Raw genomic sequence first — 24,916 nt, forward strand, 5'->3', positions numbered from 1 at the left:
TCCCTGAAGGTGGCAGCATGGGTAGATGGGGTGTTGATGAAGGCATATAGGTATTAGCCTTCATTAGCTGGGCGTAGAGAACAGGAGCAAGAAGGTTATGATACACCTTTATAAAATTTTGGTGAGACCACATCTGGAATATTGTGTGCAGATTTGCTTGCCACAGGACTCTGGAGTGGGTGCAGAGGAGAATCACCAGGATGTTGTCCGGGATGGAGTGTTTCAGTTATGAGGAGAAATTGGATAGGCTGGGTTTGTTTTCCTTGGAGCACAGGAGGCTGAGAGGGGACCTGGTAAAGATGTACAAGATTGAGGGGCACCGATAGGGCAGATAGTAGTAAACCTTTTCTCAGAGCAAGAATGTGTAATGCCAGAGGGCATAGGTTTAAGTTAAGGAGTAAGAGACTTAGCAAGGATATAAGGAGATTTTTTTCACCCAGAGAATGGTTAAGAGTTTGGAATGCATTTCCTGGGAAGGTGCTGGAGGCAGGTTCTCTCACAATAATTTAATAAGTATCTAAAAGAGCACTTGAATTGTCAAGGCATAGAAGGCTGTGGACCAAGTGCTGATAAATGGCTTTGTAAAGGTGGGTACTTGATGGTCAGTATGGACACAGTGGGCCGAAGGGCCAGTTTCTGTGCTGTATGACTCTATGGAATGTTTTAAGCATTTCTTGAAAATTCATGAATTCTGCACTAAAATCAAGCTTTGGAGGATTGTTCTCTTTGATTTGGTGACCGAACATCCTGCTTTGACTCCACATTCCTGTCCAGAAGAAGGTAAAACTTGTTAGATGTATACAGTTAAAGAGTTTGCTTCAGCGTCCATTACTAGTCAATTTTCCCAATTTAAGTTCCCATGCCCATGTTTCCAACAAAAATGCTCACTAAAAATGATCGCGCTGTAACTAAACCCCACGGAGTAGATGCATCAGGAGGGCACACAGCATGTTAGTTTTTACAGGCAGTTCTATTACAGATAGGGACAGAACGTATAATGGAAATATAACAATAAGGGCAGACTGAGTGAGTTGAAATTAAATATGAGCTTCATAGATGATGTTATACTTCTACTTCGGTCCCAGTCTTTATTCTCACTACTTGGAAATTATTATTGGTTTGCACTATCCGTGGAATATTGACACTCAAATTATCTTTTACTGCAGAACATTAGCTGTCCTGTATTATACTCATATCCAAGTCAACTATCTTTTGTTGCCATACCTCTGTCCTGTTCCAGAATGTTTCATGATACTGAACTGGAGGAGTCGGACAAATTCTACAGTAATTTGCCTTGCCTTTTGAAGCTTCTGTTTGCCTTGTACAACACCGTGATGTCCCAGTCAGACATGTTGTGCTACTTCATCATGATCCTCAACCACATGGTTTCTGCCTCATTGCTCACCTTGGTTCTACCCATCCTTGTCTTCCTCTGGGCGATGCTTTCCATGCCAAGGCCCAAGAAACGGTTCTGGATGTTTGCTATCCTGTACACTGAGGTATGAATAGAAAACCTGAAACATTGCACAAGGCTTTGGTTTATATATCGTACAAGTGTTCACTCTAGAGAGAGACAAACTGCGTTGCAATATATCTGAGAAAAAACTGGTTTTGTTTTTTTCTCTGGAGGAGAAAACATTAAAGCTTGATCAGTTAGATATAGTTAAAAATTACAATGGAGTAGATGTAGGAAAGATTTTGCCACTTGTAGAAAAAACTAAAATCAGTGGCCATAACTATACAATCATCACTGATAAAATCTAAAAGAAGTTCAGGAGAAACGTGTTTACTCAGCTACTGGTTATGTTGTGGAATTCTTACTAAATAATGCCAACAGCATAGATGCATTTAAGCAGAAGCTACCTAAGTATATGAGGGAGCAAGGAATAGAAGGAAATTCCCACTGGGTTATGTGAAGTAGACTGAGGGGAAGCTACTGTGGGGTCTAGACCCGATGGGCTGAATGACCTTAGTTTTATGTTCTACTTACTGTGTAATCCAGATGTACAAGCAGATTTATTGCTATCAGAATGTGTGATGATGCAGGTCAAACAAATTGTTTTAGAACATGCTGCAAGGATGCTAAAAGACTGAAATAGATAGTACTTTAATTTGTGGACTGGAATCAATTCTGGTATTGGTAAAGGAGAAACATAGGAAGATTGAGTACTGAAGGTTCCATCTTTCAATGTAAGTAGTTCTTTACCTCTCCACGGTTTCTGAATTGGAGAACTGACATCTAGTGCTGGAGGAGCAAAAATTTCCTTCTAACGAATATCAGGAAGACTGTTGGGAATATTAGGGCTAAAGCATTGGTTTGGCCACACCTGTAACATCGTGTGCAATTCTGGTCACCACACCAGAGGAAGGATGTGATTGCACTGGAGAGAGTGCAGAGGAGATTCACCAGAATTGGAACGTTTCAATTATGAGAGACTGGATAGGTTCGGTTTGTTCTCCTGGAGCAGAGGGCCAGGGGTGACCAAACTCCTTTATTTCATTACAGACATTATCCCTCCCTAGAAGTTTATTGGGACTGTGTTAAGCCCTGGTATCCTATCTGATCCCGAGACGAGCTTCAAACCATGTATCCATACAATCACTGAGAACTGCTGTCCATACCTTAGTAACACTACTGCTGCGTTTTAGCTCATTTGCTGATGGGACCCTCCGCCATGCCTTTTTCACTTCCAGCATTAACTGCCCTCTGCAATCTCAAGGTCAACCAAAACTGTTGATCCAGTTCTAACCTGTGCTGTCCCCCTCACCATTATCCCAGCGGTCACAGAACTCCTCTGGCTCTCAGTTAAGAAATGTCTCAATTTTTAAAATTCTCATCACTTGTTTTCAAATCCCTCTGTGACTTCCCCATTTCCTTCACCCTTGCATCCCAAAATATCTGTGAAGTTCAGTTTTAACATCTTGATCATCCCGGGGTTTAAGGCTTCCACCATTGGTGGCTGTGCTATCAGTTGGCTCAGGCCCTAAGCTCTGAAATTCCTTCACGAAACTTGTCTATCCCTTTCCTATAAAAGATCCATGCCTTTCTCCTCATGTTGGTGTATTTCATGAAGTTAAGTATTTTGTTTCATGAACTTGCTCTTGCTTGCATCAATATCCATCCCCATTAGTGTCCTGACGTCTTTGCAACAGCATGCTGAAAATACCAATACGAGATATGCTGCGTAAACCATGTAACCTGAGAGCCTTATCCATGGTTCATTCATCTGATCAGCCTTACTAGCTCACTCTTAACTGTGTAGATTGCTCCTTTGTTTATTGGAGTATGGAATGCATTATTATCCTGTGGTCTTGCATGAAATAAATCACTTTTCCTCACTATTGTATAGAGAATGCTACTGCCACTTACATTTCATGATATCTGACATCGTCTCCGAACTGGTTCCTCCATGCACACCAAATAGTTCACACTTCCTTGCACCTGTTCCGCCTGCAGATTACTGTCGTCGTGAAATATTGCTTTCAATTCGGATTCTTCCCTTGGACCACCTCTTCCTATCGATTGCTTTATTTCAATCGACCTTTCTTCTTGCCCAACATCATCGGCATTGAGAAGAAGGATGGTTATGTACACTATGACCTTATCCAGTTGCTGACTCTGTTCTTGCATAGGTCAGTCCTCAAGGTAATTATGCTGAACTATAAATCTATTCATTTATTAGAATACGTATTTAACTAATTGGTAATTGGTTTATTGTTGTCATGTGTACCAAGCTACAGTGAAAAGCTTTTGTTTGCATGCCATCCAGTTAGATCATTCCATACATCAGTACATTGAGGTAGTACAAAGGGAAAAGCGATAGCAGAATGCAGAATATAGTGTTACAGTTACAGAGACAGTGCAGGCAGACAAATACACTGCAAGGGCCATGTCGAGGTTCATCTTTATCATACAAAAGGTCCGTTCAATAGTCTTATAATAGCAGGATAGAAGCTGTCCTTGAGCCTGGTGGTGCATGTTCTCAAACTTCTGTATCTTTTGCCCACTGAGTCCCCACCAACCATTAACCATCCAATTACACTAATCTGCATTAATCCCATTTTTTTTTTAATTCTCACATTTCCATCGACTCCCCCCAGATCCTACCACTCACCTACACACCAGGGGCAATTTATAGTGGACGATTAACCCACTGACCTGCACGCCTTTGAGATGTGGCAGAAAAATGGAGGAAACCCACATGGTCACGGGGAGAACATGCAAACTCTACGTGGACAGCACCCGAGGTCGGGATCGAACCCGGGTCACTGGTGCTCTGAGGCAGCAGCTCTACTTAACTGCGTCATTGGGGCAGCACCAAATGGGCAAAAGACAGAGAAAACATTCCACCCAGAAAATGGATCATGTAGCTCTCGATTTGAATTTAAGGCCTATTTGTATAAATCGCAAAAATAGAACGCACAACAGTACAGCACAGGAACAGGCCCTTCGGCCCACGATGTTGTGCTGAACTAATTAAACTAGTAATTAAATGCCTAACTAAACTAATTCCTTCTGCCTACACAATGTCCATATCCCTCCATTCCCTGAACATTCATGTGTCTATCTAAGAGCCTCTTAAAAACCTCTGTCTTATTAGCCTCCACTACCACCCCTGGCAGTGCATTCCAGGCACCCACCACTCTGTGTAAAAACAAAAAAAGAATTGATCATTTTGCAGTCGCTGTAATTTGACTGGGCACTTTAACCAGAATGTGCTCTGGCTGACGGATATGTGTGATATGTCTGAAGTGAAACTGGGACAAGTTTTCCCAACCAAGGAAGGTCACCAGCCACTCTCAGAGAACCTTATTTTCATGAAGCTCCATTTACTGCAAGCGCACTGTTTAAAGGTCAATTCACAGCACTTCACCCTTGCAGGGAACTGGAGAGGGCTGGATCCTAGGGAGGCTGGTGGGCGAGGGTAGTTCACCGCTGAATGTTTTGCCTAAGACCGAGAGGCAGGGTGAAGTTGCCTGTGGTCCCTGAGGGAGGAGTGGGAAAAGGGCTTATGCCCAGACCCATCCAAGATCAGTCAGGGAGCCAAGCTCTTTGTCCTGGGGGATCCTGACAGGGTGGATGTTTCCTCCTGTGGGATGATCCAGAACCAAGGGGACACTATTTAAGAGTAAGGAGTTGACAATTTAAGACTGAGGTGAGGCAAATTTTTCTTTCTGAGGGTTAAGGGTCTTTGGAACTAATGTCCTCAAAAAGATGGGAAGCAGAATCTTTGAATATTTTTAAGGCAGTGGTAGACAGATTCTTGATAAGGGGATGGAAGGTCATCACGGATAGACAGAAATGTGACACTAAGGTTATTACCAGAACGGCCATGATCTTATAGAATAGCAGTACATGTCTGAGGGGCAGAGTGGCCTACTACTCCCCTCAGTTCATATGTACAGGGCAGACTCTGTCCGCTCACAGTTCTTGCCCAGTCAACTGTATGAATGGTGCAGTAGTGAGACAATGGAAATTGTTAAATTGGTTTATTATTGCCACATGTACCGAAGTACAGTAAAAAAAACTTTGCTTGCATGCCATCCATACAGATAATTTCATCACATCAGTACATTGAGGTAGTACAAGGGAAAAGCAATAACAGAATGCAGAATAGTTACAGAGAAAGTGCAGTGCAGGCAGACAATAAGTTGCAAGGGCCTTGAGTTAGATTGTGAGGTCAAGAGTCGATCTTATCATACCAAGGTATTAGAGGACTGTTCAATAGTCTTACAACAGCAGGATAGAAGCTGTCCCTAAGCCTGGTGGTACGTGCTTTCAGGATTTTGTACCTTCTGCCCGATGGGAAGGGGTAGAAGAGAGAATGTCCAGGGTGGATGGGGTCTTTGATTATGCAACCCATTCACTGATATTTTTGAGGTGATTACTGCTTCCGACCATTAGCAGGGTGAAGAGATGCAGCTGAGGTTTAATACTCCTGTTAAGCAGAGATTCCTCTTGTGCATTTTTCGGTTGGTGGAAACATTTGCATCTCACCTGAGTAGACTTAATCTGAACAAGGTGGTCTTCCTCCTTAGTAAAGTGTGATTGATGATGCTCCAGCTCTCCCACGTTCTCTGACAGTGTCACGGTCTGTGGGATTCCCATGACACACTGAAGGAGCAGAGAGGAAGCAAGGGGCAAAACCTGGGAGAGGCAAAGGAAGAGAACGGCTACACTGAAACTCTGCAAACTGCCAGCTTACAGGACGCGGCGAGGTCAACAGGGAGGAAAGGTGTTTCTTGGCGATCATCAGGACGGCTGAACAGGGGAGGTGAGAAAATGAGTTTGGGTTAAAGGAGGGACAAGTCAAACCAGGAGCCCTCTGTGCATACTCTAAATGCATATTCTCTGTACACTGGCAACTCAGCAAGATCAGAAAAGCCCTCCTATACTCTCTCGCACTCGTTCTCGCTCACTCCCCCACACCTCATTCGTTCATCTCAGCCACTCATTTACCTCACTAACCCTCCTAACCCCCTTTGGACACTCACTCTGTCACTCGCACACCTCACTCTCTCCCTCTTCAAGCCCTGTGTCACTCCACATGTGCACACAAAGGCACCTGCATTCGCACACAACTGAGGCACATTTGAATGCTCTTGTATCTGGGTACTTCCCAGAGCCCGATCCAACATGCCTCCCTCAACCAACCTGTTAAAGCAGATTCATTGCTCATTTAGTTCAGTTGCTTTTCATGGAGTCCTTCTGTGCTCCAATTGGAAGTTATGTTTTGCTACATTATAACACTGACTACACCTTGAAAACATTTCATTAATGGCGAATTGATTTGGAAAGGCCTGGGATAATGGAAGTTTTCAGAGATACATTTCGGAGATCAAGCAATAGAGATCAAAGGCCACCGATGGCTTTCAGATATGTAAACCCATAAGGAGGGGAGCAAGTACAGACCAAACAGACATTCAGGCTGCTCCTCCATTCAGTAATGTCGTGGGTGACCTGACGCCACATTCACTTTCCAGCCCAATCCCCAAGTCCCTTGTTTCCCTATTGATCTCAAAGTTGAACACACTCCACGGCAGAGCATCCACAGCCCTCTGTTTCAGAGCACACTGGAAATCCATAGCCTCTCAGTTCCAAGTTCCTGACCCCTTATCTTGAGGCAACGACTCCTGGACTTGGAGTACTAATACCAGGAAGCATCAGGTACAGATCAGCCTTGGTGGTGGCAAATGACAGAGCAGTTTCAAAAGGGTGTTGGGCCAAACAGTGGATGAAGTACAGGACCAGCCATGACTAACTGAAGGAGTGGACATGAGCCAATGTTGGCCTACACTTGCTCCTCTGTCCACACGTGGGATGGGAGATTGTTGGTGAGTGAACTATTGGAGTGACTGTGATTCAGCAACTGACATGTTTCTCTTCAGACAGAACAAAAGCTTCCAAGAGATCAAAAAAGAAGAAAAGGAAATCACCAAAGGCATGCGGTGGGTTAAGAGAAACCATCAAGGAACAGATAAGGGAAAAATGGCGGAGAGTGAAAAGATACATCATCGTCCTGTAAGCACGCCCTGCCCGTCTCTGATGTGAAGCGTAGTTCGAGATTCTACCCTCGTTCAAAGTGTGCACACACTCCTGAGACCACAGGCAGGCTTTTCAATGTGACGGATATCAAAAGAGCTCGTGAGAATGAAGGGGCTGGGTTTTAATGAAATGGTTTTATTTATGGGATCTGGAGATTTCCTCCGCTTTAGGCAATAGTAATTTAGTAATCATCGCCCATTTTTCCCGCACACCTGTGCTAGAAATGCAACTTCTGGAGCATTTGTGTAAATCACAGTTTAGACCATAACATAGGAGCAGAATTGGCCCATGTTGTCTGACCAACGCCTTATAAAGCCTCAGCATTACATCCTTGCTTTTATATTCTAGTTCTCTCGAAATGCATGCTAACATTGCATTTGCCTTCCTTACTACTGACTCAACCTCCAAGCTAACCTTAGGGAATCCTGCATTCCCAAGTTCCTTTGCGCCTCTGATTTCTGAATTTGCTCCCCATTTAGAAAATATTCTACGCCCTTATTCCTTCTACCAAAGTGCGTGACCATATGCACTCCTACGCTATATTCCATCTGCCACTTCTTTGCCCATTCTCCCAACCTGTCCAAGTCCTTCTGCAGACTCCCTGCTTCCTCAACACTAGCTGCCCTTCCACCTGTCTTTGTATCATCCGTCATCCAGATCATTAACATAACATGAAAAGTAGTGGACCCAACACCGACCCCTGCGGAACACAGCTAGTCACCGGCAGCCAACCAGAGAAGTCCCCCTATATTCCCACTCTTTGCCTTCTGCCAGTCAGCCAATCTTAGAACATAGAACATAAAACACTACAGCACAATACAGGCCCTTCGGCCCACCATGTTGTGCCGACCTTTAAATCTCACCTGAGACTATCTAACCCCTTCCTCCCACATATCCCCCTATTTTAAATTCCTCCATCTGTTTATCGAGTAATCTCTTGAATTTGACCAATGTACCTGCCTTCACCACCGCCCCAGGCAGCACATTCCATGCCCCAACCATTCTCTGGGTAAAAAATATCCCTCTGATATCTCCCTTGAACTTCCCACCTATTACTTTAAAGCCATGCCCCCTTGTATTGAGCATTGGTGCCCTGGGAAAGAGGCGCTGGCTGTCCACTCTATTCCTCTTAATATTTTGTACACCTCTATCATGTCTCCCCTCATCCTCCTTCTCTCCAATGAGTAAAGCCCCAGCTCCCTTAGTTTCTCCTCATAATCCGTACTCTCTAATCCAGGCAACATCCTGTTAAATCTCCTCTGCACCCTTTCCAATGCCTCCACGTCCTTCCTATAATGAGGCGACCAGAACTGGACACAGTACTCTAAATGTGGTCTAACCAGAGTTTTGTAGAGCTGCATCATTACCTCGCGGCTCTTAAACTCGATCCCTCGACTTATGAAAGCTGACGCCCCATAAGCTTTCTTAACTACCCTTTCCATCTGTGAGGCAAATTTCAGTGATCTGTGGATATGGACCCCCAGATCCCTCTGCTCCTCCACACTACCAAGAATCCTGCTATCAACTTTGGACTCTGCCTTGGAGTTTGTCCTTCCAAAGTGTATCAGCTCACACTTCTCCGGATTGAACTCCATCTGCCACTTCTCAGCCCAGCTCTGCATCCTATCAATGTCCCTCTCCAATCTTCAACAATCCTCTACACTATCTTTGTGTCATCTGCAAACTTGCCAATCCACCCTTCTACCCCCTCATCCAAGTCATTAATAAAAAGCAAGAAAAGCAGTGGTCCCAGAACCGATCCCTATGGGACACCTCTAGTCACAGCCCTCCAATCCGAATGCACTCCCTCCACTACAACCCTCTGCTTTCTACAGGCAAGCCAATTCTGAATCCACATGGCCAAGCTTCCCTGGATCCCATGCCCTCTGACCTTCTGAAGAAGCCTACCATGTGGAACCTTGTCAATCTTCTATCCATGCTAGTACCTTTCCTGTAACACCATTGGCTCATATCTTGTTCAGCAGCCTCATGTATGGCCTTCTGAATATCCAAGGAAACAACGTCCACTGACCCTCCTTTGTCTATCCTGTGTGTTACTTCCTCAAAGAATTCCGACAGATTTGTCAGGCAAGATCTCCCCTTGAGGAAACCATGCTATTTTATCATGTGCTTCCAAGTACCCCGAAACCTCATCCTTAATAATGGACACTAACAGCTTACCAACCACTGAAGTCAAGCTAATTGGCATATAATTTCCTGTCTTTTTGCCTCCATCCCTTCTTAAAGAGTGGAGTGACATTTGTGATCTTCCAGTCCTCTGGAACCATTTCTGAATCTAGTGATTCTTGAAAGATCACTACTAATGCCTCCACAATCTCTTCAGCTACCTCTTTCAGAACCCTGGGGTGTAGTCCAGCTGGTCCAGATGACTTGTCCACCTTCAGACCTTTCAGCTTCCCAAGCACCTTCTCTTTAGTAATAGCGACTACACTCACTTCTGCCCCTTGATTCTCTTGAATTTCTGGCGTGTTGCTGGTGTCTTCCACAGTGAAGACTGATGCAAGATACTTCATCAGTTCATCCACCATTTCTTTGTTCCCCATTACCTCTCCAGAGTCATTTTCCAGCGGTCCGATGCCAACTCTTGCCTCTCTTTTTATATATCTGAAGAAAAATTTGGTATTGTTTTATATTATTGGCTAGCTTACCTTCATATTTCATCTTTTCTCCCCTTACTGCTTTTTTTTAGTTGCCTTCTGTTGGCTTTTAAAAGCTTCCCACTAATTTTTGCAATATTGTATGCCCTCCCTTTTGCTTTCATGTCTGTCTTTGACTTCCCTTGTAAGCCACAGTTGCTTCATCCTCCCTTTAGAATGCTGCTGCTTCTTTGGATGAACTGATCCTGGGTCTTCTGAATTACTCCCAGAAACTTCTGCCATTGCTGCTCTACCGTCATCCACGCTAGGGTTCCCTTCCAATCATCTTTGGCCAGCTCATCTCTCATGCCTCTGTAGTTACCTTTACTCAACTGTAATAGCGATACATCCAATTTTAGCTTCTCCCTCTCAACCTGCAGGGTGAATTCTATCATATTATGATCACTGCCTCCTAAAGGTTCTTTTACCTTAAGCTCCCTAATCAAATCTGGTTCGTTGCACAACACCAAATCCAGAATTGCCTTTTCCCTAGTGGGCTCGACCACAAGCTGCTCTAAAAAGCCATCTCATAGGCATCCTACAAATTCCTTTTCTTGGAATCCAGTGCCAACCTGATTTGCCCAATCTACCTGCATATTGAAATCCCCCATGACCACCGTACCATTGCCCTTTTTACATGCCTTTTCTATCTCCTGTTGTAATTTGTACCCCACATCCTGGCTACTATTCAGAGGCCTGTATATAACTCCCATCAGGGTCTTTTTACCCTTGCAGTTTCTTAACTCTACCCACAAGGATTCGACATCTTCTGATCCTATGTCACTTCTTGCTAAGGATTTGATTTGATTTTTTTACCAACAGAGCCACCCCACCCCTCTGCCCACCTGCCTGTCTTTTCAATAAGATGTGTATCCTTAGATGTTTAGCTCCTAGCTGTGATCTTCTTTCAGCCACGACTGTGATGCCAACAACGTCATACCTGCCAATTTCTGCACTATAAGCTCATCTACTTTATTTCGTATACTGCGTGCATTCAAATATAACACCTTCAGTCCTGTATTCACCACAAATTCAAACCCACTTCTCCCACACCAATTTTTGAGCCATGCATTTAACTCCCTGCTCCTATTGACCCTGGGCCAAGTTGCACGTAGCTCGGGTAGCAATCCAGAGATCATTACCACCTTGGTTCTGCTTTTTAATTTAGTCCCTAGCTGCTCAAATTCCCTCAGCAGAACCTCTTCCCTTGTTCTACCCATGTCAGTAAAATAGGAATAGCTTGCAGAATGAAGTTCCAGAGAGTTACTGGTCGTAACCACTTACAAGCTGCCAGGGGAGGTGGTGGAGACAGATACATTTAGGAAGATAATTTGTTTTTGGAGCTAATGTGGCAGCTGGAGGTGGCGTGATGATGGAGTAACTCTGCAGTGAGGTTGGAGGTGTCAGTCAGATGGTACTAGTGCGGGGTGGGAGAGAGTTGCGCAGCGATAGCAAGCAATGTCATGTGGGCAAAATAATGAAATCTTAAGATACTGTTCACCCTATATCGGCAGTCTTTGCTTCAGATGGTGAGATGGGTTAGAGGGCTGAGGAAGAGCTAAGTGTATTGCTTAAAGGGGTCCTTCTGATGTAGGTTCACAGGGTCAGATGCCATGGGCTGGCTTCTGTTCAGTCAGGGCCACTTTAAGCTCTTGTCTTTGGCACTCCCTCGGGACAGAGGATGATTTACTTCCACTCCAGGTCTGTGGCTTCTGAGGTGGCTGATGAGGCCACAGGTGGAGCAGAAGGTGCCTGACAGGGTGGTGGTGGAGGTGAGGCTATTTGTGAGGTGGTACTCTCCTTCCATCACATACTGTCTGCTCCTGACACATGGGCTTGAGGTTCTCAACACCATCCTGAATGCTTCTTCTCCACTTTGAGTCATCAATGGTCAGGGATTTCTTGAAATCGGTGGGGATGTCGCATTTTATCATCCTTGAAGCTCTTCCTCTGTCCACCTGGTAATCTCCTCCTGAGACAGAACTCAGAATAGACTGTCTGTTTCAGCAGTGGCCATAGGAATGACGTGGCCTGCCCAGCGGAGCCAATTGTGTGTAACTAACACCAGCCCTGATCCTGGGGGCATTTTCCTGGGTAGAAACCTTGAAGTTGGTTCACCTATCCCACCTGTGAATTTGGAGGATTTTGTGCAGGTAGGATGGATGCGGTCTTTCCAGTATCTTAAGGTGCCTCCCGTAGGTAATCCAGAGACCTTGGGCTGCAAGTCCATAGCTCGCTGAAAGCAGCATCACAGATGGACAGGGTAGTGAAATAGGCATTTGGTATGTTTGCCTTCGTAGGCTGAGGCAATGAGTATAAAAGTTAGGACGTCATGTGTGCAGCTGTACAAAACATTGGTTACGCTGCACTTTGTGTTGTGTACAGCTCTGGTTGCCACACTACAGGAAGGATATGGTTGCAATTTGAAAAGTGCAGAAGAGATTCACTGGGATGCTGCCAGGAGTGGAGGGCTGTAGTTATAAGGAGAGTTTGGATAGGCTGGGTTTATTCTCACTGGAACGTAGGAGGCTGAAGGGTGATCTCATAAAATTGTGAAGGGCAAAGATAGGTTAGATGGTCAGGGTGCTTATCGCAGTGCAGGAGAGTCTAGAACTAGAGGGCAGAGGCTTAAGATGAGAGGGGAGAAATTTAAAGGACGTTTGAGAGGTATGTTTTTCACACAGAGGGTATTGGTTTATTATTGTTGCATATACCAAGATCCAGTCAAAAACTTTTGTTTGTGCGCCATCCAGACAGATCATTCCATACACAAGTACATCGAGGTAGTAGAAATGAAGACAGGATGCAGAATATAGTGTTACAGTTACAGAGCGAGTGCAGTGCAGGTAGACAAATAAAGTGCACGGCCACAACGAGGCAGAATGGGAAATCAAGAATTCATCTTTTAGCATATGAGTGGTCTGTTCGAGAGTCTGAATGCAGTGGGATAGAAGCTGTCCTTGAGTCGAGTGGTGAATATGTGAAATGAGCTGCCGGGGAGGGGTAGAGACAAATACAATTACAGTTGAGTTTAAGAGACAGTTGGACAGGTACTTGGATAGGGAAGGAGCAGAAGGATACGGGCCTAATGCAGGCAACTGGGGTTAGTGTAAATGGGCATCACAGTCGACATAGGCAAGGTGGGCTGAAAGGGCTTATTTCTGTGCTGTACAATTCGATGTCTCAGAAGCATGTAGGAGGGTAGGGATCATCGCTGCTTGATCAACAGTGAACTTCATGCCAGGCTTGAGGTCTTAAAAGTCAAACGCTCTTTTCCTCAGAGAGCCAATGGGTGTGGTGGCACAATGCTGCACCTCACAACCAATGAGCTTCCTTTTGGAGCAGAGATATCCACAGGACTAATGGGACCAAATGATCAGGACTAATGATCAACCTACATCCTCTTCACTCCAGAACCAAGGTCCACCTCCCCACCCCACAACCACCCCCACCCCCGCACCCCCCCCCCCCAAACTTCACTCACTAAACTGCAACACATGCATGTAGAGGCTGGGGTCGACTCTTTCACTGGAGCAGACAAAAGGATAGACCTTGCGTTTAACACCCATAATACAGAGGTCTACAACCAACCTGCCCCCATTGCAACAGCAAACCCATCCATGCTGGTTCACAGTGAGACCCTGGAAACCATAGACAATTTCGTTGGAGCCACCCCTTGGTGAAGACAGACATTGGTGATGAAGTTCACCTCTTTAAGGTATGCTGATACAGGCCTCAGAAGGATGGTGAAGGTCTGCTTCTGTAAGAGGAGCCCACGCTGTGAAAATCCTGGGGTGTACGTGAACCTAAGTGAACACTCCACACATGTCTGGGGTCCTTTGTGGCAGATGCATGGATGATTAGCAAGGAGAATTACTAACGATGCCAGTCACTGATTTTCCTTTACATTTCATTCTTTTGTTGAAATTGAATCACAAAACATGGTGCCGTGCAATCTCATTTCTAGAAAGTGAATAGGTAAATCAGTAGCAAATAGATTTCAGTATAGGCAATATTGTGGCTTCCACTGTGGACCTAAAAGTAATGAATCACTGTCTTTTGTAAAAGGTGGAAAGCTAGAAGCAAAGGTTGATGGAATTATTGGGGTGTATTTATGTGGGTTATTTAAAATGTCATGACAGGTGGACGATCCAATCTAAAGGCTCAGCAAAGTGATGAGCGTTAAAATGCAAGGGCTGGCGATTGCGCTACAGTCGAACATGACTGATTAATGATATCTGGATCTCTGTGAGAGGTTCCAAGAACTACACCTTGGAAAACACGGATTGGCTTTGGATTTAGTGCACAGTGGATGTACCAGAATAATTCCTGGTTTCCATGGGTTAACTCATGATCAGGGGTTGCACAAGCGAGGGTCATATTCTCTGAAACTTAGAAGGTTTTAGATTGACGATTTTGAGACCGGGCAGAGAGAAGTTCTTCCTGCTGGGGTCTGGCACTAGATGGAGCTAAATTTAGAGTCAAGACCCTTTTTAGGGAAGATGTTAGGGAATACATATGTACATAAAGGGAGGTGTAGGCTTTGAGCTCCGTCTGCCATCAGCGATCGATTCCAGGGCATTTATTCATTTTTCACAGAACACTATTGGTCTTGGTTTAAACAGGAAATGGGACAAAGACACATGTATAGAATGAGTTCACAAGTCGGCCCTAATCTCACTGAATTAGGAAACAGGATCAAGGAGCTACATAACCTCCCTCTGTTGCTGAACCAGTCACTTTATGTGTGGAGTTACCAATAATCTCCACGCTGTGTGGAAGCAAAAATGGCCACTGTTTGCCAACCCAAAACTACTAATAGGCAGGGAACTTTGACTTCCTGCTTGTTACAACATGACTGTGTGGACAGGACGTTCTGTCCCTTTTCCTGTTTGATGAGTAAACCTGTCTGGGTTGAGGGAGGAGCATGTGTACATTATATTGTGCCCTTGTGGGAAGGGTTCACTCATGTTAGTGACACTAGTAAAATGCATGTGAACAGGACTTCTGTCAAAGCACTGGCACATGTGGGAAATACTGATTCCAGTGTCTTGGACTCTGCAGAGCTCTTCAGATCTTCCTGCCTGTGAAGCAGTTCTTCTACAACATCATCCATCCTGAGTATAATGCAGTGTGTGATGTCTACGCACTAATGTTCCTGATCGATGTCATTAACTTCACCATCATTGTATTTGGATATTGGGCATTTGGAGTAAGTAAAGGAATCTGCTCCTACCAGCTGAAACCTCTGCCTGTTTCTTGATGCTCTGGGGGCTGCAGTCTCAGTGGGGACTGATCCACTTCATCTAACACAGTCACGGGGTGGCACAGTAGTGTAGCTGGCAGAGCTGCTGCCTCATGACTTCCGGTGCTGTCTGTGTGGAGTTTACACATTTTCCTTGTAGCTGCTCCGGTTTCTTCCCACATCCTAAAGACATGAGGTTTGGTAGGTCAATTAGCCACTGTAAATTAACCCTGGCATAGATGGCTAGTGGGTAAATCACGGGGCTGGGTGTAAGTGTGGGTTGGTTAGTGCGTATGTGTGAGAGCACAGAAAGGGAAATAATGGGACTGATGGGATTGCCCTCGGGCCCAGCATTGACTTGACGGGATGGATGGCCTCATTCTACATCATTATAGAATATTTCAAAAGAAAATTAAACATGAGATAAGTTAGATAGTTTCAGTTTCTTTACCGAATGAATCATTACTCCTTTAGGTATGGAGTGGGGGGTAATGGTTGACTGAGTGACCGCCACTGACGTCAGGATAAAGATTACTCCTAAACTTCTTCAGAAGTAGTTACCCTGATCAGTAACAGTGTCTCATAGAATGACAGCAATCTGGTGCATTGTGTTCACATCAGCCAAATATAAGCCAGTTTGGCTAATTCTGCTTCCCATTCCTGGCACACAGCCCTACAGTTGCAGTGTTTCGAGTACTTGTTCAAGCACCTCATTGACATGATGTGGGCTTCACCACCATCACCACGGATAGGGAGTTCCAAACCCCACTTCTGGCACAAAATGAATTCCCCAATCCCCTTTAGACTTCTGGCCATCACCTTGGGTCAATGCCTGCTGGTTATTGACCTCTCTGCAGAGGAAATGCTTCATTCCAATCTAAGCCTCTCATCGTTACACACACACACACACACACACACACACACACACACACACACACACACACACACACACACACACACACACACACACACACACACACACACACACACACACACACACACACACACACACACACACACACACACACACACACACACACACACACACACACACACACACACACACACACACACACACACACACACACACACACACACACACACACACACACACACACACAATCAGTCTCTACCTGATCTCCCTCGTTCCAAAGCAAACAACCGTGGTGTGGCCAGTCTCTCCTTGTAACCAACTTTCTTGAACCTGGTATCATCCTGGTAAACTCTGCACCTTTATTGCTGTCATGTCCTTTCACAGCTCCACAACTTCACAAAAGACTGCAGGAGTCGTATAATCCTTTCGTACAGTTCCAACAATGCCTTCCTATTTTTAAATTGCATTCTAATCCTCAACCTATAAAAGCATGTATCTTGTACCTCCTTAACCATCTGTTGTACCTGCTCAATTACATTTGGGGATCTGTGACTGACCTCCCCTTCAGTCCTCACCATCCCACCATTTCTCCACCTGCCTTGTTTGATCTTCCCAAATCCAGTTCCCGTTTCTCTGGGCTCAGTTTCATTTGCCATTTCTAGCACTCCTTTGATATTTTCAGTTTATAATTCCCTTCCTCGCCAGCAGCCATTCTGCTGATACTGGGATTATCCGCAAATCTTGTGATCACGGTCTCTATGTTGGTCCAAATCATCAAAAAAAAACAACCCAAAAAGCAACAAGCCCAGCCCTGTGTCCTGCACAAGCCCACTGCATACAACCCAGTGACAAAACTACCTGTCAACCATTACCTTCTGCTTTCTGCCCTGAAGCACTTTCAATTTACCAATTTCCCTGGTGTCCTGTGGGCTTTTGTTTATCTGACAAAGTTGCACACAGCACATTATCAATGTCCTGCTAAAATTCTTTGTAGGTACCGTCAAATATTCAGCCCTCACCGACCGACCTTATTACTTCAAAACATTCAGTAAGACACAACCTGCCTTTGACACAACCATGCTGACTGCCTGTGATTGATAACAGGCTTTGTAACTGCTGATTTATACCATGCTTAAGAATTTTTTCCAAAAACTACTCACCACTCACTCTTGGCTAATTGATCTGTAGTTACTCAGTTTATCTGCTTTTTTTAAACAATTAGAACGTCAGCAATGTTCCAGTCTTCCAAAGCCACAACCTTTACACAAAGAGGATTAGAAAATGGGAGCTCAGAGCTCTACCACGTCCTCCCTTTCTTTTTTTAACCCCTGGGTCATTTTAACCTGATCCAGTGATTTTCACCTGTTTTAAAGATGTTAAACAATTTAATATTTTCATTCTCCCTGCTCATTCTTACACTTACTTGCACTTTCTGATTCGGTCTTTCATACTTTCTCTCTCCCTCCTTGCTCAGTCTCCCTCACACTCTCTCTTTCTCTCCACTTCTCTCACTCACTCTTTTTATCTTTATCAATATCTTGCCTACCTGTCTCTGTTGTGAATACAAGCAAAAAGAATTCATTTTGAACCATAACATTACTCTTTGTTTTCCCTTCCCTAATCGGTCCTGTTTTATCATTCGTTGTTTCTTTACAGATTTGTAAAACACTTTATGGCTGCACAGGGTGATAGGCTGGTAAAGAAGGCATATGGCATGCTTGCCTTTGTTAGTCAAGGCATTGAGTTCAAGAGTCAGGAAGTTATGTTGCAACTTTATAATACTCTGGTTAGGTCGCATCTGGAGTATTGCATTCAATTCTGGTGGCCCCATTATAGGAAGGATGTGGAGGCTTTGGAGAGGGTGCCGAAGAGGTTTACCAGGAAACTGCCTGGATTAGATGACGTGCTACAGGGAAAGGTTAGACAAACCTGGGTTGTTTTCTCTGGAGTGGCAGAGGCTGAGGTTTATAAGATTAGATAGAGTAGACAGATTTCCCAGGTTTGAAATGTCTAGTACCAGAGGGCATGCATTTAGGTTGGAGGGAGAAAGTTCAAAGGTGATGTGCGGGGCAAGTTTTTTTTACACAGAGAGTGGTGGGTGCCTGGAATGCACTGGCAGGGGTGGTAGTGGAGGCACATACAATAGAGGCGTTTAAGAGCCTCTTAAATATGCAGAGAATGGAAGGATATGGATGTGTTAGCAGAAGGGATTCGTTTAGTTAGACATTTAATTAGTTCAGCACATTGTGGGCCAAACGGCCCGTTCCTGTGCTGTAGTCTTCTATGTTCAATGTTTAGACATTTGCTTTATTTACCTATAAGTGTTATTTTCTCATGAATGCTTTGTGCCTTTTCTAATTTTGTTCTACAATTTCACCAGTAACTATTGCCAGCTTGTCTTCTGCTCCTTTAACAGAAACACTCGGCTGCCGCCGACATCACAGAGTCCATCTCGGAGGACCACGTGCCCCACGTGTTCCTGGTGATGGTGCTGGTTCAGTTTGCCAGCATGGTGGTCGACCGTGCTCTCTACCTCCGCAAGACTGTCCTGGGCAAAGTCGTCTTTCAGGTTGTTCTGGTGCTGGGGATCCACTTCTGGATGTTTTTTATTCTCCCTGGGATGACTGAGAGGTGACGTACCCTATTGCAAGCTACCAATAATTCTCACTCCATTGTGGTTGAGGGCAGGCTTTTATTTGTTCACACTGACACATAGGGAACAGTAAAGGCATTGTCTTTGTTAGTCTCAAAGCTGCAAAGACTCTGCTTCAACTCAGTGCTGGAATGAGGGGATAATGTGAACTCCTCCTCAGCCTGGGTATCTCTGTGAGGGTGGGGATGAGGTTAAGAACTGGACCAGAATGAGTTAATGGAGGCTCTTCTCTTGCAGCAATGTAGAAATGAGGAGGTATGAAAGGACCACAGTAGGGGATGTCATTATAACTGTACCTTTTTCACACAGTCCTAGGGAGCAGTCAGCTTCCCTCACTCACTAAACACCTGAGAAATGTTTAACTTTCTTTCCTCACTATGTTAGCCTGCTTTATTCCCTCTTCTTCCTGATTATCCTGGAATCTTTTACAGGAGGTGGAGCCAACATCTACTGCCCTTGACCCATGGCTGTGAGACATCATCCTGAACCACCGTAGTGTGTTTGAGGAAGAGTCACTCGCAGTGCGGGGAGTTCCACCAGTTAGGCCCAACAGTGTTCAAGGAACCGCACTGACAATATCAGCTCCACTTCACCACCGTCTCCTCTTGGCCATTCCACTGTCTCTAAATTGTCAGACTGCTTGAGCGACATTGTCACTGGGTCTGAACTGTGAAACTCCCTCCCCTACAGCGCTGTGGGAGCACCTTCTCTAGAAGTTCTGTTGTGGTTCAAGAAGGCAGCTCACCACCACCTCCTTGAGGGCAATTTGGGATAGGCAATAAATGCCAGATCCCGTAAAAATGAAAAAATAAAAGATGAACAGAAACTTCCTCGAAATAAATATTGGAGATACAGAAACTACTGCCTTCCAACCCCAACACCAACTTCATTCGCTTAGCCATTGGCTCCCTCTATCTCCCTGGCAACCATCTGAAACTAATGCTTCATCATATCATAATGCCATCTAAGAGCTTTTCTACTTTATATTTGCAGGAGGTTTAACCAAAATCAAGTTGCCCAGCTGTGGTATTTTGTTAAGTGCATTTACTTTGGCCTGTCAGCGTATCAGATCAAATGTGGCTACCCAAACCGAGTACTGGGCAACTTCCTGACAAAGAGCTACAACTACTTCAACCTCTTCCTCTTTCAGCTGTAAGTGAAGGTGCAGACACACAGCATGGCGGGAGAGAAAGGATGGGCACACTTTAGCAAATGAAGAGTAATCTTGATGCTAACTAAAGCTTTCAAAATTAACTTTGGGTGATTGAACCATCGGTGTGTCCAGCAGCACAGTGGCTAGCTGTTCTGGTGTGTTGGGAAACTGAGTCTGTAAGTCTTGTTTATTATACCCTGGCACCACACTTTTTCCCACACCCCTGTTTCCCCCCCCCCCAACACCATTTCATTGTAGACAACCCACCAAAACTCTGCAAGAGTGTAACTAAATCAGCTGTACAGCTCTGTGAATCACATTTCATTGTTTTATTTTGACAAGTCATTGGGTAGAGGGTAGTGAAATTATGGAATTCTTTGCCACGTACAGCTGTGGAGGCCCAATCATTGGGGGCATTTAAGGGGGAGATAGATAGGCATCTAATTAGTCAAGGTATCAAGGGATATGGGGATAAGGCTGGAAATTGGGGCTAGATAGGAATAGTATTAGTTTAGCTCATGGAGCAGACTCGATGGGCTGAATGGCTTGTCTTGTGATCCAGTAAGGCTGGTGTTTTTGATTATTCCCAGCTGTCCTTTATGATTCTTGTTAACCGTGTCAACTCTGGAGTTAAGAATGTGGGACAGGAGCCTCACTGAGTTTTCTTCCCTAAAGAACATCAGTGAACCAGTTGGGGTTTTATGATCAGAGTATCAGGCAGAGAGTTAGAGGCAGGGTGGGGCAGATGACCGAGCACACAGCAAGTAGTTAATTATACAACAAACAAAATCTATCTATTTAAATAGGAGAGGAAATACAACATAACAGAAACTACAGCAATTTCTCCAAATAAAAGCAGGGTAATTTTTCCAGGGGAAATGCAGTGAGTGAAGGATAGTTACACACAAATTATGGCCATAATATCAATCTTCATCACTCACAGCAGCATGATCACTGGACTTGAGTGACGGACATAAATTTGAACTTTTGCTCTTTGGATTAGTAGTTCTGGCCTCTAGATTGTTGGTTCAGTACCCTAAGCACTACATTGGTTCACCCTGTGTGATTAGCACACACCTAGAACATGCCAATTCCCCAGCAGAAACAGTGATACTATTATTGCTAAATTACATAGAAACTCAGGGAGCACTCATGAAAAGGAATGGATCAGGAGGAATCGTGATAATGAGTAACTACTCCACGTTGGAAAGCTGAAATACCGAAATCAAAGCCATGTTCCCTTGAGCATGAAAAGATGCCGAAAAATTCACTCACCAAAGCTTTGCTCTGGCATCACATCGTCACGTAGCACTGTGAAGGTGAATCACAGACACTGGGCTTTGCATAATAATGATCTAAAATACTTCTGTTCTTGGCAGGGTTCCAGACTGAAAAGGCCTAAGCTGGAGATTTGTTAAGTGGAGAACAGTGGGCCATCTATGCCAGGAGCTAGGTTTAGGAAATAACTAAGCTGTTCTTGCACAGTCTAGGTCAGCACATCAATTCAGCCCTAAGGGTGGCAGGTGGCTGCAGTGTTACAGAAAAAACCACCGAGAAATGCTGAAAACAAACAGCAGGTCAGACAAATCTGTGGAGAAGGAAACAGAGTCAACTTTTCAGGTTGGTGACCAGTTGCCTGACCTCCTGAGTATTTCCAGCAACTTCTCTTTTTATTTCCAATTTGGAATTCCTTTCTCAACAACACTGTGGGAGCATCTTCACCAGAGGGACTGCAATGGTTCACAAGGAAAGCTACAGTCAATCTTGTCAGCAGCACCCAGATGCCAAAACTGAATAAATAAAACAAAAGTTTTATGAAATAGCAAAGTTCTGGTTCCCTTTACTGTATCTCCCACTGTACATTGTGGTTTCCCACGTTCAGACCTCTCTATGGAAGTCCAATGCATCCTCTATTGATCTGTAGATCAACACCTGGTATCTGCCCCTGTCTTGCCCAACTTCTCTCCAACTTGTTCAATGTTAGCTACGTCTATTTTGTTTTATTCTTGCTACAGACAATAAAATCAGAGTGCGAAGAATCATGAGAATAATTTCCCCTAGGATGCAGTGAACGTAGGTTAATCGATTGGAAGAATTGAATGCCGTTACTTGTCTAATTCACAGCGGAGGATTGCTACCTGTGCCCAGAAACCTCTGCTTCCTCTATGAAACCACATTCTCTCCTCAGTGACACTGTGCTCAGTCCTGATGTTTAAACCAATCTGTTCCATGGCTCAGGGTGGGACACATATTTTCCATAGTGTAAAACCAGGCTGCTGTAAAATCAGACAGTACCTGATCCTCCCCAATTTCCAATTTTCAGCTCTGCAGGTTTTTTTTTGCTTTCTGAACAAAATGAGGTCTGGGTTGACTGTGAGACTGGGCAATGGTGGAGAGCTAGTTCTAATTATTTCAGTCTACTTGTGTGTTACATGTGCAAGCCAAGAGGACCTATGCTGAATGAAGGTTCATTTAAGTTGTCCCTCCTAAATTTGGGCATCCCTGAACCCCACCTGATGTACTTCAGGGTCTCTGTATTGACCACTTTCCTTGGATGGTTGCAGGTTTCGTTTGGTGCCCTTTCTGATGGAGCTGAGAGCAGTGATGGACTGGGTTTGGACAGACACCACGCTCAGCATCTCCAGTTGGATCTGTGTAGAGGACATTTATGCCAACATTTTCATCCTGAAATGCTGGAATGAGTCTGAGAAGGTGAGTGCAGTGTCTCTCCAGTTGGGTTTTGATTGTTCATGTTGGATGTGTTTGCAATGTTTATAATGCAGTCCAGTTAAGCTGACACTTTTGTACTCCACTTTAAAACATGTAACAGGAGGGTGATAATTCAGAGAAATACAGAAAATAGGCTATCGGGAATAGGCCAGTGACTATGGTTCCTCAGGGAGGTGTCCTGGGCCCAACCATCTTCAGTTGCTTCATCAATGACTTTCCTTCTATTGTCAGGTCTGAAGTGGAGATGTTCACTGATACATGATAGAACTCCTCAGCAAATGAAGCAGCCCATGTCTGTGTTGACCCAGACAACATTCGGGCTTGGGCTGAGAAGTAGAAGTAATATTGTCCGTCAAATGCTAGGCAATGATCATCTCCAACAGCACAGAGTCCCACCACCTACCCTTGACATTACCGTTGCCAAGTACCCCGGGATCACCATTGACCAGAAACGCAATTGGTCCCCTAAAACCCACGTCTACGAGAACGGGTTGGAGGCTGGATATCCAGCGGCAAATGGCTCACCTCCTGATGTCCCCAAGCATTCCCACCATCTGCAAGGCACAAGTCAGGAGTGTGATGAAATACCGTTCACTCGCCTGGGTGAGTGCTGCTCCGGCAACACTCAAGAAGCTCGACACCATCCGGGACGAGGCAGTCCGCTTGATTGGTCCATTGCTCTGAACACTTATTCCCTCCATCACTGCTGCACAGTGGCTGCGATGCATGCAATCTACGAAACGTACTGCAATTACACTCCCAGGCTACTCTAACAGCGCCTCCCAAACTCATGACCTCTACCACCAAGAAGGACGAGGGCAGCAACACTATCACCTGCAGCTCCGCACCATCCTAACCCATCAGCAATAAACAATCTGCTGGAGGAACTATGAAGGATATGAAGGTCTTGTTCCTTCATTGCTGCTGGTTCTAAATTTTGGAATTCCTTCTCACCAACACTGTAGGAGCACTTTCACCAGCGAGACTGCGATGGTTCACGAGTGAAACAACGGGCAATCTTGTCAGCAGCATCCGGATGCCTAAAACTAAAATAAAACAAAAGCTTTATGAGACAGTAAAGTTCTTGTTCCCTTTACTGTACCTCCCGCTGTACATTGTGGCTTCCCACCTCTGGATGGAAGTCCAGTGCATCCTCTATTAAATCTGTAGATCAACACCCAGTGTCTGCCCCTGTCTTGCCCAACTTCTCTTCCGCCCATTCAATTTTAGCAAAGTTTTTGTTTTCGTTATTGATGCAGACAATAAAATCAGAATATGAAGCATCATGAGAATAACTTCCTCTAAAATGCAGTCAGTGTAGATTAATCCATTCGAAGACTTTAATGCAGTTGCTTGTCTAATTCACAGTGGGGAGTACCCGTGCCCTGAAACCTCTGCTTCCTCTATGAAACTGTGTTCTCTCCTCAGTGTCACTGTGTTCAGTCTTGATTTTAACCCAATCTGTTCCATGGCTCCGGATGGGACACTTATTTTCCATTGTGTAAAACTGGGCTGGTGTAAAACCAGACAGTACCTGATTTCCCCCTGCCCCTCCCCCCCAATCCCATCACTACCCACTGAGTGCACCAGCTTAAAATTAAACCTTAATTTCTCTTGCTTCTGTGATTCTCTTGCTGTATTATAGGCGCAGGGATCAGCATTGCAGGATGCAGTGTGGTTTGCCAGTTGTCTAATGAGAGGATAGAGATCTTCAGTTATAAGGAGAGAGTGGATAGGCTGCACTTGTTTTCCCTGAAGCCAACGTGATAGAGGTAGATAAAATAATGAGAGGCAAAGATACGGTAGACAGAATCATTTTCCCATGCTGGGAGGTATCAAAAACAATAAGGTGAGAGGAAGGAGGTCCAAAGGGGATCTGAGGGGAAAGTTTTCACGCAGAGTGGTTGATATCTGGAACATGCTGCCAGAGGAGGAGGTGGAATCGGACACAATGACTACGCTTAAGAGACATTTAGACAAGAAAGATATGGTCCTAAAGATGCAAATTGGATTAGTGTAGACGGACAAAATAGTTGGCAAGGATGTGGTAGGCTGAAG

General features: G+C 44.7%; 1 protein-coding gene across 1 annotated transcript in view; it reads left to right on the forward strand.

Moving 5' to 3' along the window:
• The window catches only part of si:dkey-11f4.7 (piezo-type mechanosensitive ion channel component 2), a 162,460-nt gene that overhangs the window by 121,350 nt on the left and 16,194 nt on the right, over positions 1–24,916 (forward strand). The window contains 8 exon segments of the mRNA XM_052031661.1: positions 1,241–1,499; positions 3,458–3,646; positions 6,086–6,275; positions 7,390–7,522; positions 15,268–15,415; positions 18,739–18,953; positions 19,969–20,127; positions 22,693–22,840. Of these exon segments, the coding sequence (XP_051887621.1) occupies positions 1,241–1,499; positions 3,458–3,646; positions 6,086–6,275; positions 7,390–7,522; positions 15,268–15,415; positions 18,739–18,953; positions 19,969–20,127; positions 22,693–22,840 (1,441 nt within the window).

This window comes from Pristis pectinata, chromosome 16, assembly GCF_009764475.1.
Source record: "Pristis pectinata isolate sPriPec2 chromosome 16, sPriPec2.1.pri, whole genome shotgun sequence".
In the NCBI taxonomy this organism is placed as follows: domain Eukaryota; kingdom Metazoa; phylum Chordata; class Chondrichthyes; order Rhinopristiformes; family Pristidae; genus Pristis; species Pristis pectinata.